At 44.2% G+C, this 16,869-nt stretch overlaps 1 protein-coding gene across 1 annotated transcript in view; it reads right to left on the reverse strand.

Annotated features, from left to right (window-relative positions):
* Positions 1-16,869, reverse strand: part of TMTC1 (transmembrane O-mannosyltransferase targeting cadherins 1) — a 143,112-nt gene that overhangs the window by 26,252 nt on the left and 99,991 nt on the right. Inside the window, exons 11-12 of the mRNA XM_063154031.1 lie at positions 15,929-16,042; positions 372-515 (exon numbers count right to left, since the gene is read on the reverse strand). Coding sequence (XP_063010101.1) covers positions 372-515; positions 15,929-16,042 — 258 coding nt within the window. The remainder of the gene's footprint in view (positions 1-371; positions 516-15,928; positions 16,043-16,869) is intronic.

Raw genomic sequence — 16,869 nt, forward strand, 5'->3', positions numbered from 1 at the left:
GGATATGTGTTATTTATTAGCTCAGCATCTGATGCCTACCTTTGAACAATACAGCTTCCTCTTCTGGAGATGTTCACACATCTCCGCCAGGATGGGGATCTCAGGTGCCTAGGTGGGTTTAGGCAACTCATTTCTGATGCCTGGAACAAATGAATTTCCTACAACTGGAACACACTCGTGAACAGCACCCGGAGCGATGTGGCACAACACAGAGGGATATCCACAATAAACCACACCTCTGTGCCAGCACTTTTGGATGGCACTAAGAAATTACACCATTTCTTCACCAGCTGGCAGAAAAAAAAACTACTTTGGTGATGTGTTTAGGGGCAATTTGAATTTTCTTGGTGCCCCACCTGCACTCAACTTACTTGAGCAGGTTGCCGAGGTTGAAGAGCGCTCGGTTGTGCTGGGGGTTGAGCTGAAGGGCCCGTCTGTAGTAGTCCTTGGCCTCCACCACGTCTTTGGTCAACGTCCCCAGGTTGTTGAGAGCACTTGCGTGACGAGGGTACAGCCTGGCAAAAATGGAACAGCAAGTTACAGGTGCTCATTCATTAACAAATAAAGCTGATGTGGCTGACTCTGCCACCAGTGCTGTTTGGCTTTCAATAGAGGGAAGAATGTCAGTCAAATAACCCTGTTTTCCCTTAATTTGCTGCAGGTCAGTTGGGATCCTGAGGACCTTTTCAACTCCCCATCAGATTTCCTATGGTTCCTATACATCTCCAGGGCAAAATGGAACATTTGGAAACAAATGGAACAAACTGAAAACCTATCATACCCTTCAAGCAAAAGACATAGTGACTAAAGCAGCCTGAATGTTTTTATTCAAAATGCTTTTGCAACAAGCAAGAACTGCCTTGTCAAAAAATGTTTCCATTGGAAATAGGTTTTGATACACACAGAATCCAACACAATACTGTTTAAAATTATTGTTGGGTTTTTGACATTTTTTTCACAATAAAACTGATAAAAAGGTGCAAAAGGAAACCTGAAATCAGCTGTTGAACAATGCTTTCAAGACCAAGCAAAATGGTAAAATAATCTGGAACCAGACTGCTTAAGAATATGAATTCTCTAAGCTTCTTGTAGCATTTGGTTCAGCACAGTTCTCCTTTTATCTGACCTGTTGATCTTCACAACTGCCTGTTTCAGTTACATCACTGAGCCCAATGCATCTCTGCTAAAATTCTCCACAAATTAGGCAGCAGGTCATGGTCCATGCAGCAGTTTAAATTCTCAAAGTTCTCCTCCTACATTAATATTTTAGTTTGTAGGTCTTTTACCAGAAAACTCCAGAGGTGAAAGTGATCCAGGGCTTGATGAAAGCATCCAGGACCCTTTGTCTGATAGGTAGGTGAAAACTGAGGGTCATTATGATAATGAAATAAATTTTTGACAGACACCCACAGAGGTCCCTGGAGACCAGCTGTGCGAGAAGGTCTGAGGCTCTGAGACCAAGGCATCTGACAGTTCTTTGCCTCAGGTCCCTGATCATGGGAAAGTGATGTGGAAAATAACATTAAAAGTAGCTGGCCATGAAAGCACAGGGTACAGCATGAGAAGGGGCATTTAAAGGTAGAAGGGATTAAGATTCTCTAGTATAGCCCGACTAAAGTTTGCAATTGTTTTTAAATTCAAGACTTTCCACTGTGGGTATTTTGCCTGGAGTTTTTCACCATGTCAGTTCAGCCCTAGGATTTTCTGTGCTTAAGTACCATGAATAATTTAGCATTTTATACACTTCTGCAACATTTGTATCAGTCACATTTTCACTCCACAGCTCATAAATTATTTTGGCAAGGTCTTATTTGGGGGTGAAGCTGGAAGCATTCAAGGGAGCTCTGGGAGAAATGGGCATGAACCACTAACAAAACCAGGATGTTTCCTACCATTAAGTAAGAGGAAAAGCTTAAGTCCTTTTTTCACCTAGCAAATAAGGACTGCAAAGCCACACATTTGAGGAGAAATTGTTCAGGGATGCAGCCACGTGCTTTTTAAAAACTTGAATCTTGAACAAAGAACATCTTAGGGCAAATGACCACAGGCTCAGTCTTGTTTCCCATTTCTTCCAAGGGACTTCCACATTGTTTTGGACCAAGAAAAAGGTCTGGGAGTTAACTTTTTCAGCCTTTTTTACCAGATGGCTATGATAAAAGCGTGCACTACTTCTGTCAGTACTCACACATAAAACAGCTCCAGTATTTGACATGAAGTCACCTGAGTTATGAGTGGGCAAAAGGATTTCAGACAACTCTTGGGAAAGTCAGAAACAGATTAACATTTTACAGCCCTAAACCTGATGGTTTTTCTCTCAAACTTTCAGAAATTAATTCTGTTCTTGGCCTTTAGTGCTCCTGTGGCATTTTAGCCCCAGGAGATTTGCTTGCACCAATTTGGAGTGGAATGAAAACTCAAGATTAAAAAAGGGAACAGATTTCACCTTTAAATTGCACAGTTCTGACCAGCAGCTCCATAAATACACTTCTGAGTTCAGTGCTAAAACCTCCCAACAGCAAATCATAGGATGCAAACATGTCTCCCATGTATCCTGGGTTCTATTTCTTATGTTTTACATTTATTCATTACATCTCACTCCCCTTTCCAAGAAAGGTAAGTGAAAACCCAGAACCTCAGCAAGCACAAATTACCTGCTTAGCATCTGGCCTGAAGAACTTATGAGATCTGCAATTTTACATGTCTGAACAAAAGTTACCAGAAATTCTGACCACAGCGAGGTAAGGTGGTGCTGTTGGGCTTTGCTGCTAGGGTTCAGCTCTTTCATTTCTCTCCAGATATTTTACTTGGAATATTACTTTGTTATGGTGGTAGAGCAAGCTGCCACTCAACTGAGTTCAGCAGAACAACCAGGCCTAAAAGAGCATTACCTCTGAGAGCCAGAGTCTGAGCCCATGACCATCCACGTTGTTACAGAATCATTGAATGTTTTGGGGTGTGAAGGACCTTAAAGACCATCTGTTCCAATGCCCAGCCACTATGGACAGGGACTCCTTCTACCAGACCAGGTTATTCAAAGCCCCATCCAACGAGGCCTTGGACACTCTCAGGAATGGGGCATCCACAGCTTCTATGAACAGTGTGCTCCGGTGCCTCAACATTGTTACAGTAAAGAATTTCTTCCTAAAATCCCATATAAACCTGTCCTCTGTTTATGTGGCTTTCACACCACCCTCAAATAGCTGCAAGGAGCAGTCCAGGCCTTAGCCCAGATCAGGGTTTGGTCCCAAAAACCAACTTGGACTTGGCCACTGTCTCTCAGAGGACACAAACATTTACTGAATACTTCCAGGTCAATTTATGCCAGTTGACCTCAGGGCTAGAGAATGTGCACCAGATCATTTTTTTATTTATTAATATGGATGTTGAGTAAAGGACAAGCAGCCCTATTTAAACTGCCCTTTGTTCAGGCACACCCACTGCTGTTAACAACAGTTCCCTGGGAGTAAAAACACAGCAGAACAGGCTTGTGGCAGGATTTATGCAGGAACACAAAACTTGACCACAAGCTAACAAATGAAGCAACATTTACTCAAGAACTTTCAAAATGGTTCTGCAAGACTTGCAGATACACCAAACTTGTTTGATTTTTTCTTGTTGTAATGGAGGGAGACTCATTTACTTCTCCTGTTCTGAATTATCAGGAGATTTGTGCTGCTTATCAAGACTTCTGGAATTGATCTCAACAAGTCCTGATATTCAGTTTTAACTTGTTATGATTGTAAGTTCTCTAATGCAAACATTGTCCCTTCTCCATTCTTCATTCATATGAAGAATGTATTTATTTCTTAGAAGGCTTAGAAACACATACCAAGGCAGGAAGGTCTCCAATTAACCTGGAATCTCTGTGCCACAATAATGGCAACACTCAGAATCCACACTTTATTTTATAAGCCATCACTCTGAAGACACTGGGATGCAAGAGATAAATTGTTGGCTTATCTAGCTTGTTTTGCAACTTCTCTTAAGAAACAAAGCTTTCTATCTGGACATATATAGGGCTGTGTTTTCCTTGTCACCACCACTGATAATGGTAACAATCTGCAGGCAATATCCTTCTTGCTATGCATCTGATGAGGTAGAAATTCCTCTAGGCTTCACCTAATCAAATGCAAGTGCTGCATTATTTATGAAAGAAAGCTGAATTTCATTAAACTTATTCTACAAGTAGCAGTTCATGTAAGAAATCAGTTTATCCTTTCCTTTGGAATTCAGAATAATTTTCTTTAAAAATCTACATTCAAGGATAATTATAATAGAAGTCTTGAAACAGCAAAATTATGGGAAAGCAACCTATAAAAGTATATTTTAAAGCAGATGGAGATTTCATTTCTAAAGAGAAGAAAAGTGGGTTGCTTCCTTGTTGTAGAATGAATAATTCAAATGATTCCTCCAATGCTGTATCTGCAATTGTCAGAATAAATTTCAGCAGCCTTCCCTTTAACTATTACAGGTATAGACTGCACAAGAACTCCTGTTAGTGATTATCCCCACTTCTTTTAGGTTAGCAAAATTCCCTCTAATACCACTGAACAAAAGCCCTACTGACTTGCACAGCCAAGAGATTTCCAGTTTCCCAAGAGAAAACCAGGTATAAAACATATACAGCTGATGACCATTTATTCTGCTTTTTCATTTAATGCTACTATTACCTGAAACATGAGGGCTTTTGAAAAAAAAATTTGAAGGACTTTGTTTGGCTCCATATCTGAATTACAAGACAATTACAGAAAGAAGATAAAGGGATGAAATTTGTTGTCATGACTGCAACCTATGATCCACCAGGAATTTTAATTCTTTTAATTCAGATTGCGAGAGACCACTTAAACAACTGGCAAGCTCTGCTCACAGCCCTGCCTGGTCTGGTGCCAGGGGTATTCAGGGGGAGGAAGGCATTAGTGTGACAACTACCCACTTGCCCTTAAAGAGCATTTTGTGGTTTTTGTACAGCCATTGCTGCGTGGATAGCAAACAGCAGGGGATGGGGTCAGACTAGCATGCAATTAGCCTGGAAAACTACCATGGACAGCAGGGAAAAAGCTGCAATGTCATCTTTCAGGGGTCTGGGCAGCCCCCCACAAACACTGCACGATGAAAGAGGTTATTGAAAGCAGCCCAGAGCTGGGACAGGCCTGACATGTCACATGGGGGTGACTCTTCCTGATGCCCTTCATCACTCTCCAAGGGTTGACAATAAGCCTGTTGAAAGCACATTCCCAGTGACTTACAACATGAGTTGTTATAACCATTATAAAACTTGTAAGCAACTCTGGTCATCATTAATCCAACAGCCATGCCATGGCAGCAACAAGACAGAAAAACTGCCTGCATTATCTTGCATAATATTCAAAGGGAGTCCAAGCACATTAATTTCTTCTATAAATTAAAATAATAAGTGAAAAATAATAAAAATAATAAATTATTCAGTTGGAGAGATCTAGTGTGCCTGGTTTTTGTTAACCTGTCTTTTGATTAAATAATGCATTTAAACTTAGCACTCACATTGAGGCAGCTGTGGTAAGTCAGCCCCCTGTGCTACCCTGTTACCCCTCTGTGGCCAGAGGAGAGGAGAGTCTGAAGGGCCACAGCTCTCACCACTCCTCCTCCATACAAGAGGTCACTTCCCTGACAGCCGCTCTTGGCTCTCCTGCTGCCTGTCCAGCCCTACCACAAAGCTCAGCATCCATGGGGCTCCCTGCAGCCACGTTAAGCACAGGGACTCAGGCCTTAATTACCCAGGCCCAATTACTTGCTGGCAGCATGGCAATGTGCTTTAAGGCACATTTTGCCCATTCCAATATATACTGTAATTATTGGCATTGTTTTGCCAACTAAAGTAAGAATGTTATATGAATAACGTTTCTATCTGTGCCAAGTTTTAATACTGCCCATTTTATATTTACTCCAGCATACTATTTCAAGCCAATTTTCCAATTTTAATATTACATCATACTCATTTTCATGTATTTATGTAAGTTCTCAATAGAGTTCTATGTCAGGTTGAATTAAAACATGATCTGATGTAATTCTGAGACCAGTCATCCTTCTGGGAACAATTCTGCACTGGCAACAATTCAGGTCATGGCCTCATGATGGTGTGGCACCTTGTTTCAAGAGCTGCTCTACATGATGTGGAGATGTGTCTTCCTCAAAAAGGTTTTCAATTTGCAACATTTTAATTTAATTCAAGGAAGGAGAGGTGATTCTGCAATATCAAGCAGCAGCAGGTGGTTTTTTGTTTTTTTTTTTGAAGTGTTCTAGCAGTTGCATCAATATTTCCTCAAAGAAAACACCCTTCAGCTTGGCAGAAGGTTTGTGGCAGGCTGGTATTTTTTGTATTTAAAAAAGCACCTGGAAATCCTGTTGAAAGTCAGGCAAGTGAGAGATCTAATGCTTTTAGGTTCCTTTGAAAGCCTCAGGCATAATCTCCTTCAGTGAAAGCGTGACAGAGCAGCGCGACTCGCGGCTGCACACAGCACAGCCCGGAGCTGGGAATTACATCACACCCATTTCCACACACCCAGCTGCCAGGGGCTCCTGACACAATGCCAGGCATGAGACAGGGAGTGCTGCCATCCCAGCCTGGGGCTGGGGCTCACAGGGCATCCCTGAGCAGCGCTGTGGGGCCTGCATAGGCCAGAGAAGTCAGTGCAAGGTCATGCCCAACCAGCAGTGCCTCCAGCAGGACCTTGCTCTAACCTGGGATCTCCAGAGGCTGAGGTGTAAACAGCAAGTGCTGAATCACAGCCAGGGATCAGTGGAAGGAAGTGAGGTCCTGGCTTTATGGCTTTGATGCCTTGTGAAGGCTGACCTAGAACAGAGGCCAGGCACAGCTAAAGAATAAAGTAGGGATTTATTAGAAGGCCTCAATGGATACACCTTGGGCAGCATAAGAGCCCAGCCAAGGCTACACCCCAGATGAACCCAAAATGGTCACAAAATGCACGACCAGTCACAGGGTCTCACACTTTTATAAGTTCTGGTCCATTTGCATATTGCTGTTTATTGTCCAATTACAGCTTTAGCTTATGAAGTCCCCTCCTGCTTGTTTTTCTCTCTTCAGTCCACGTTGTTTATGCTCTTGGGCCTGAAATTTGGATCATTTGTCCTTGGTTTCCAGCTAGAGAAGGAATTGTTTCCCTACTCTGTGAAGAGAGGTTACTATCCCCTAATAGGAGGCTCAGAACTACACACCAAAGCAGCACAGAATCTGAAAAATATAAAAGCTAAAACCTGAGGCACCAGCTTCTCCCCCTGCCCATCAGCCAGGGAGAGCAGCCCACAGGTGCCCTGCCACCAGCAAACCCTCTCAGCACGGTGAGCCTCCCAGGCTGAATTGCAGAGCACCCTGACACTGAGAGAAACCTCTCCAGGACAGAAATGGGGAAAAAAAAATAAAGAAGCTGAATAGATTTAATCTGTACGTTGACAAAAGCCTCGTGAATTCTTTGAGCTTGACATCCATTAAGGAAAAAGTACCCCCAACCTACAGCAATATCCAAAAGCATGCTATTCAAATAACCAACCAGAAGCACACTAAACAATATTATAATTTATAAATTTTCAAACTTGGGCAGGGGTAGAAGCCTGAGAGTTAGAGTTGAGGAGAAAAACCAGGACTTTAAGTCAAACAATATCACTGCTAAATATAAATAAATAAAATCTCTCTTGCTAAACTTGCATGTTCCCTGAAGTGATGAGGCAAACACGAGGTTATCAAACAGGGCTGTCTGCTTATTCTCTCACATAAAGAATTTATGCAGGATCCATGTAGTCCTGAAAATCCCAGAAATCTCAACACTCCCAAAGCCCAGCAAAGGACTAATAATTCACAACATGCCTGACCTATAGACAATGTGAACAAGCAGGCACCTCCATGGAGCCCACAGAATCTTGAGGGACCCCACAGCAAACAAGAGACCATTGGGTGAGCCCTTCAATCAAACATGGCATGAGGGATACAATAACAACACACTCTCAGCAAAGCAGATGGGGGTGAAACCACCCAGGTGCCAGGGGAAGCTGTACAGCCCCACACTGTACAGTTTTCATCAAAACAAGGACAGCAGGCTAAGAAAAAAACAGTGGCTGTGGGAATGAGTAACCAACCCTTGGATTTGAGGTTACCATTAGCCAAAAGTGAAAGGTAGACTTGAACACGTGCAAAATACAGTCACAAGTTTCTCTCTGCATACTCCACAGGAGAATCAAAATAGATCCTCAAAAATAGTCAAAATAGATTTCTTATTGTCCCAATAAGGAAACATTTTTAATTAGGGGAGCATTTTTCCTTACCCAGATTTTTTTATCAGTCCCCAATACATAAGAAGGCAGAGTTTTCATGCAGTTCTGAGGAAGGCTATGGAGTTGTCACCCTCAGAGATGATGGGGGCTTTTCTCTAAGATGATGCGTTTGAAAAGCCAGCAAGTCCTTGAAGGGCAGCACAAAAGGACCTGCAGCCACAACAAGACACCAGGTGTAGGAAGGGACCCCAGCACCTGTAACCATCAGTGTGCAGGGCTGACACATCCACCTGTCCATCCCAGCAGGCACACCCAGCTCCTGTGGCTCTAAATGCACACACACTGTCTCTGCATCATGGTTGCACTTATACCAGTTCTGTTTCCAAGTAAATAAAAGCCTGTGCATTGACTGTTATTTTGTAACTAAAAAGCAGAAAAACTGAGCAGAGCTGGAGCAGCCCTCAAAACAGGCAGGGATTTGTACTTTGCACACAGAGAACAGGTTCAAAAATAAATTACACTCACTGAAGTAATTTGGCCATTGTCCCATGCAACGTCTTGTAAAGGCCATTAAGTCTCTGATTCAAATGACAAGGCAGCCCTTCCAGCCCTCAATTACCTCTAAAACACTCAACAACTCTGTCCAGCTTCAGGACAGCCACCACATCCCTACCCAATACTTCTTAAGCCCACTGTCAAAGCTCAAATCAGAACACCACCAAGATATTCCCAACAGCTTGGACACGATCCACCTCCAGCCCATAATATTCACTAACACAGAGTATTACCTGAAATCTCTATGAAGATGTTCCAGGCTTGCTCCAAGGGCCTGACCTAAGCAATATCAGAGTGTCAGAAGGGCACTCAGGGTTTCAGGAGCAAAAGAAGCCACAGCAAAGCAGCAAACGCACATTTTTTACTCACTGTAAAAACAGGCTAACAAATGGTGCTGGTATTTTAATTCTTCCCAGAAATAAATCACAGATGGTATCCAAGGCCACCTGCAGTCCATGCCGAGAGGCATTTTAAAGGCAAATACATTGACACACACACATAAAGGGCTGGAAGAACACAATTTTTTTTACTGCATGGAGAGTGCAATTTAACAGAATTTAAACAACCCCAGACACCGTTGATTTAAGACATATAAAAACCCAGCAGGAAGGTATGTGGGAAAGCTTAGGAAGAAACCTGAGTCTCCCTTACAGCATTAGGGCTTTATTTCTAAAGTGTAGTGAGGTGAAAGAACAGCCTTGCTTTTTTTCTTTTCTACCCATTCCAGTGCTGCTATGAACCAATTTTGTTCCCTCAAATGAGGGATACAGATAAGCTGCTTACACTGTTTTCCCTTCTCCATCTAGCCTGTGTTTGAGTACTAACCATGATTTCATGATCCTTACTGATGCCACAAACCAGCATTCCCCATTTCCAGGCTGTATGCAATGCCCTAAGATGTATTACTTGCAAGCTCTGTGAGAGCCAGACCACACAAGCTGCAGGACCAAGTGTTTCCATACTGGTTTCCCTGCCTCTTGGCCCACTCCCTCCTCTCTCGCAGGGCTGAACAGCAGAACAGCTCCCTGAACTATAAAGAAAACCAGTCCAAGAGTCCCTGCTTCCCTCCTCCAGAAGATGCCACAAGGGGGAATGGAGGTTTCTGCATGGCAGGCTGGTCCCCTTCCTGCTCTGTTTGGTCAGCAGCCTTTGGCAGGGGAAGTCCAAGGGGAGCTTGTGGCTAGGAACCTGTTGATGGACGTGCACACACACAGATGTAACACTGCAGCACTCTCAGGTACACACCAGTGCATTTATGTAAATAAATCCACAGTATCACACTGCACAAGGTGAACACCTCCTGCAGGACTCTCTACTGTCAAGTATATTTTAACATCCAGAAGGCAAACATGAATTTTTAGATGATGACCTTTTCCCAGACACAGAAATATAGCTTGGGTAGTACAGAACTACTATTAGCATGTTTATCCACCCAACTCCAGCAAGGAACTCAGCAATCTCCCTCAGCCCCACCCACTGATGCTCACATTGATCTACCTTCCATGGGAAGCACTGCCCTGGAAACAAACACAAAGAGGGATGGTAAGAACTGCTCTGGGAATTAAAATGTTGAATGAGTGCAATTGTAGGAGGTGAGGTGAATCATTTTTCTCCCCTCCATTGTTAAAAGGAGATTGATTAAATTGATAACGAATGTTCGCCAATTGGGTTTTCAGGCTCTGCTGTTTTTCTCTCTCTGCATGTCAGCCCATGTGCATTGCTGAAGAGCAGTATAACAGTATCAACAGTAACATCAAGCACAGAAGGCTGGGGAGAAGCAGGACAAAGGCTTGGTAACTACAAACACAGCTTAGTAACTACAAACACAGCAAAGTTGTTCTCATTCAAATATGAAGAACAACTCTGATGTCCTAATATCTTCATTAGGACATCAGATTTGTTCTTCATATTTAAGTGAGGTTGTACGACCTCATATTCTCACTCACAAATAGGGAACAAGTGGTGAGATAAATCTGAGATAAGATCAGCCCTGCTTGATCTCCAGGAGCAGAGGTTCTCCAGAATTCCTAACAACAGCCACAAACCTGCAGCAGAAGCAGCAGCAAGAACGTTAAGGCCAGCTTTCAGAATAGCCGTGGTCGACTCACACCTCAGATGGACTATTTCTGGCCTTTACTTTCTGAAAGAAAAAACCCCAAGGATCTCCTGGGGTCACTACCATATGTCAGGCAAGCCAGTGAAGCAGTCTAATCCAGCAGAGTGTTTTTCTTGTTTTACTGTAGGTAAGCTGAAAGGTTTATAACCCACTGTACAATTGCTGAACACCAGCTGTTTGTTGGGGCTGTTTTACAGGCTCAACTTCCATTCCCCTTTTAGGAACTACATATAGGAAGAGATTTTCCTTCATATAAAGAATTTTTGTTCTTTTCATTCTCCCCACCTCTGTCAGAACCCATGATATTCCTCTGGCTGCCCTGGAGGACTCAAGACCCTGGCAGGGGGTTCAGAGACCTTGGCATGGAGTCAAAGACACCTGTGCCTTGGATTTTAACCCATGGAAATGATCACCAATTTTGTGTGAAGAGTTAGAAGCCACAAGAGTTTGAATAGAATGACAGTGAATTTATCACAGGGTGAAAAAGTAGAATTTGGGGGTTTTAGAAGGGGGGTTCAGGAGGCAAGATGGAAGAATCTGGGTTTGTACTTCTTTCTCCTTCTTCTTCTTTGTCCTCCATCTTCTGCTGTAATTGTGGCACTTTTGGATTAGTTTAGAGGAAAATTATTGCAAATAAAGTACATGCAGTTTTTAGTATAAAAAGGTAACACTGCCCTGAGGGCAGTCAATGTGCCTCAACCCAACCTGCTGGACAGACCTCAGTGGGTCAGAAAGACAATGTATTAGATAAGAGCAAATAAACAACCTTGAGAACGAGACCCCAGGAATCCTGACTTCTTCTTTGGTCTCAGGGCTGGAATAAAGAGACTTTCTAACACCTCAGGGTCATCTCAACACCAGAGACCCTGTCACCCATCTCCAATTCAAACGTCATTCTCCATTTTTGCATTTCATTTCAGTGTTCATTTCCCCCACACCTGGAGAACATAATTAGATTGCACTAATTACCCAAGTCCAGCTAGGTCAGGGTGTTTTGTTACTGGCCTTTGGGCTGGGCTGAGGAATGAGTTTTCTGATGGGCCACCTGCAATAGTGGTTGTTGGGACTGATTGCCAAGTTTGCCTTGGAAACCTGCCCTGCAGTTCCACTGACAGAGAAAACACATTATTCTCCTTCACCACTTTTCTACCCTGAAGCTAACAGAGGCACACCAACATTTCCCAGCAGCGAATCCCACCTGTCTCTGAAAACAGGAAAGGAGCAATTAAAGCATTGGGGATCAACTTTCCAAGGATTTAGCATCCATTGCTAGTATTTCCCTAGGTAACCTGTGTGCACTTCAGCATCCTTTCCTGTCACAGACAACTTTTATAAAAAATCCTTTCCTTAGGATTTTTTCCTCCTGAGAAGCTGAGAAGCCTCAGGAGCAAAATGTAAACATTGATTATCTGCTGCTGTGGAATGCAACAGGTGCATCTGTGATTGGCCCATGTTGGATGTTTGTAATTAATGGCCAATCACAGTCAGCTGGCTCAGACAGAGTCCGAGACACAAACCTTTGTTATTCATTCCTTTCTATTCTTAGCTTAGCTAGACTTCTGAGATGAAACCTTTTCTTCTATTATTTTAGTATAGTTTTAACGTAATATATATCATAATATAATAAATCAAGCCTTCTGAAACATGGAGTCAAATCCTCATCTCTTCCCTCAACCTGAGACCCCTGTGAACACGGTCACACTTTCTCACAGTTACAATTTCCCAGGATTTAGTATGCATTGCTAGTATTTCACTAGGTAACCTGTGTGCAGTTCAGCATCCTTTCCCACAGTTTCAGCTTCCCAGGAGGAAGGTGTTGCTTTGCTGAGCAGACACAAGGCAGCCAGCACTGCTGGCAGAGCAGGAGCACACGGAAGTGCCTCCTCACCTCGGTGGAGTTGGTGGAATGGCAAATTGCTCACAGTTCAAGCAGCAGCGTGCAGACTGACAAGATCACTTTTTGTTTACTAAACAATTAAACTCATTCACCAGAGATCAAGCAGAGCTGCACTGTTGTTTGGCACAAAGCTGGAATAGTGGATGAGCCATCACCCACTGAGGCAGTGCAGCTCTCCCTTTCCCATCTCCCAGGAGCTCCCAGGCAGCAAGCCGTGTCCTTATCGACTCCAGCTCCTTATTAATTCCCTATTGATCTGCTCACTGAGCACTAGGCAGAAATAATATTTTTATTTTCTGTGTTCTTGGCTGTGCTGCCATTGGATTTGAAGCCTCCTGAGCAGCTTGGGTTTTCTGTAACCTGGGGAGGATGGATCCACCCACACTCACTGGGAGAGAAGGCACTCAGTGAGGGGTACCTGTGGGAAATCATGAAAGCTTGTGAGAACACCTCAGCTGCTGGTCTGCCTACTCCCCGACATGGAAATTTACAGAGTGGTAATTCATCTTTCCAGGTCAAGCCAGTGGCCAAAAATACTCTGAACCATCAAATTCTGCTCAGGATATTACAGCTACTACTTCCTTCTCTCTAATTATGGAGATTGGTCCACAATCAGAGCAGTGTGTGAGGAGCTGGTGCCTGTGAGGATGGGGAAACAGCTCTATAGACACAGCAGCTGTTTTCTGTGATACCTGAGTATGCTCTGGCACTGTATCCACCTGAGGCTGCCTGTCCACACCCAACAGCTTCTCCACTGCTCCAACACAGCCACCAAATGCAGGCACCCAGCTACGAGAGGCTGCAGAGCTCACACACAAACCCTGGCACTGCAGGAAGGGTCTGACTGTCTGAGGGGAAAACACAGACATCACAGAATGCCATCCTCAACACAAGAACACTGTGCACTTCTTACTTACACTGTTCTATTGCTCATTACACAGGCCCCAGATAATTTCTCTGTGCCAGAGGGGCAAAAAGGAGTAAATATAAGGAAAATGTAAGTGCAGAGATACACTGTGACAAGAACAAGTAGTGAAGCTTCCCAGTGATGGAGACTTCCAACTCCTGGCCTGCACTTTTGGGTCAAAAAGAGAACGTGCAAGGTGAGTTTCACTTTTCCAAACTGCCAGCTAATGCTGAAATTACTGAAGCAAGTCGAGTGCTAGCACCAGTGAGACACCAAGCACCTAGAGAAGAGCAGGGCTGGCTCTGTGGGGCTCCCAGCCCCAACAAGGCTTCAGATGCTCTATAAACAACACCAGCATGAACAGAGCTCTGTAATACAGTGGAGAAAATGTTTGCAATCAGTTCTCAAAACAGACTCATAACTGAAATACTGCAGAGCAGAAAACAGCATTATAATTACAATAAATGGGTGCTGCTGAGTTAGAGAAGATCTTTTGTCTGCAAATCCCATTTACACAAGCACAGGCAATGGTGGTAGGAGCAGTTACATTACTCTGTGCACTTCACTGCAGGGCTTGGATCATTTTTGTCAGTCCCTGTTTTTAACTTGCAATGGGCTTTAGTGGTAACTTGGAAGAAATTCAAAGAGTAGATACAGGAACAACTGGAGGACTGCAAAACTTTGTGATGCTGAAAAAATCAGCACTTATCAAACAGCAGGTTAAGGGAGGAGTTGATCACTCTACAGAAAACAGAATTTTGGTAATGGGATCTTCAGTGTGGCATTGAAAGGTATAAACAAATTCAATGACTGGAAGCTGATGTCAAACAAATCAGTCTAAAAATAAGGGAGGACATTTTCAAGAGCCAATGTAATTTACCCTTCAGTACCATTTACTGATGGTTGTGCTGGATTTTCCTTTGCTGGAAACTTTAAAAAAATAGAAAGCTTTTCTAAATTACTTCCTAAAAACAGAACAGGATGTTGCTCAAAAAAGCTGAAAATCACCTTCACCCAGGTTCACTCCCTCCTCAGTGACAATGAACTCCTGTCCTCACAGGTCAGCCTGGGTAGGCTAGGAGCCCTTGGAGAGCTTTTATCATAACCCTGTCAGCTGGCCAAAAGACAAAGCATACATGTAATTTGTGAAGTTTTCTGTCACATCACACGTCAGGAAAGTACATTTCTTCCACCTCCTGGCATGCCCTATGGAACTGGGCTCTGCCCTTGCTGTCCATCAGAGCCATTCTTCACCTTGCCTGTCCTTCCTAAACATGCTTCTATTCCTGAAAACACGCTGTGTGCACTCCATGCTTGCCTTCCCTTGCCACCATGCCATCCCCCAGCCCTTTTCCTTGCATTCATCCCCCAGAGGGGCTTGTCCTTTCTCCCAGGTTCCAAGAAGCAGAGGGGAGAGGTTTGGGGATCTAGGGTGAGCTGCCTGATGCCCCGAGCACTGCCTGGGGAGCAGCTGAGCTGCAGGAACAGCAGGGAGGAGCAGCAAGGGGAGGGAAGCTGCTCACACCCCATCTGTGTGGGAAGGGAGGGTCCTCCACAGGTACTACAGGACGTGTCCCAAATTACAGCCCAGCCCTGGGCCCTGATTTACCATTCATCTACAAGCAAAGCAATTCATCCTGCTGCCTCAGCTTCCCCCTGCACAGAACCTCAGCAATGATATCTGCCCTGTTTCTGTACAGGAGCATTTTCAGGATCAATTAGTTTAGCATTCATGCAAAGCTCTGTGGACAGAAGCCTCAACACAAGCAGTAAGTACCATTATTGTTACTGCACTTCAGATGGCTACTGCACTGACATTTTCCAGGCATGCACCATTAACAATTCACAAAGATAAATGTGCCAGGAACCTGAAAATGCATTTAGGACAACTACCTCCTGCTTACCAGCACACATTCAGCTGTGTAAATGACACCTCATCGCTCAACGTGTAGCTATGGTAACATTTCTATCTCATGTACTGAAGTGCACACACACACACACACGTGGAGCTGGAGGGAAGCCAGGCTACCTCATTTTATGACACACAAACACCCAGCCAGGGAACTTTCCCAGGCTCCCAAAGCCAAGCTGCTCCCATGGAGCCAGGGATGAGGAGCAGCCAGCTCACCCCATGCCTGTCAGGAAGGAGAAGGGTTAACAGCAGGAGCCCCCCAGGCCCTGAGGGACTTACTTGAGAGCAGTTTTGTAGTGGTAGATTGCTTCAACATTTCGGCCCTGGTCTTTCAGGAAATTGGCATAGTTGTAGTGCACCTTGGCGTTGTGGGGCAGGGTCTTCACTCCTGAGCTGTGAGGAGGAACAGAAGCAAGACACATGAGCAGCCAGGTTACCCCACCTCCCCTGGGCCCACCTTCTTCTGGCAGTCCCTCCCTTCTCCTGAGAAGCTTGCTGCTGATCCCAGCACCTCGTCACCTCCTGTGCATTGGTGCCAGCACAGCTCATGTTTGAACTCCCAGCTTGTCCCCTGTGCCAAGTGCCCAGGGCAGACACAAATGTGTGGCAGCAATTCAACTCATCCTGGTGGCTGTCACTGCAGGCACTTCCAGCAGCAGCACTGCAACACTCCCTGTGGCCAGAGGCTGCTGTGTTCTAAAATCTGAACTACTAAACTGAAAGACCTAAATGGTTAATATTTAGAGGGAAAACGTGTAGTACTTTCTAAAAACAGGGTCCCTGCTTAAACCTGAGTGTCATGAAGCATCTTACGAAAATCTTGATTTAAAGCTGGCACTGCAGATACCAGGAAGAGGGAATCTTTTCCTGTGCATCAGCCACTAGATGGAATGCATGGCATACTCCAAGTACCAGCACATGTGCACTGCTTAAGGCAGAGCAGAATGTGCCCCGGAGGTGAGGGCTAATGGGGACTCCAACCCTTAGGTGGCAAAACAACACTCTGGCATTATAATACATGACTGAGGAATATCTGGCTGCACAGCCACCCCATCCCTCCCCTTTGTCTCCCCTGCCACGTGTAGGCTGAACTCAACATTTGGAATTAATAATGAGGGCACAAAGACAAAAGCAAGCATATGCTTATTCGCTTAATTGAGAGCACAGAAAGCAAGGTACACCTTGCACAGCCAGAGGAAATGCTGTTCCAAGGTTAAACA

This window comes from Melospiza melodia, chromosome 4 (genome assembly GCF_035770615.1).
Source record: "Melospiza melodia melodia isolate bMelMel2 chromosome 4, bMelMel2.pri, whole genome shotgun sequence".
In the NCBI taxonomy this organism is placed as follows: domain Eukaryota; kingdom Metazoa; phylum Chordata; class Aves; order Passeriformes; family Passerellidae; genus Melospiza; species Melospiza melodia.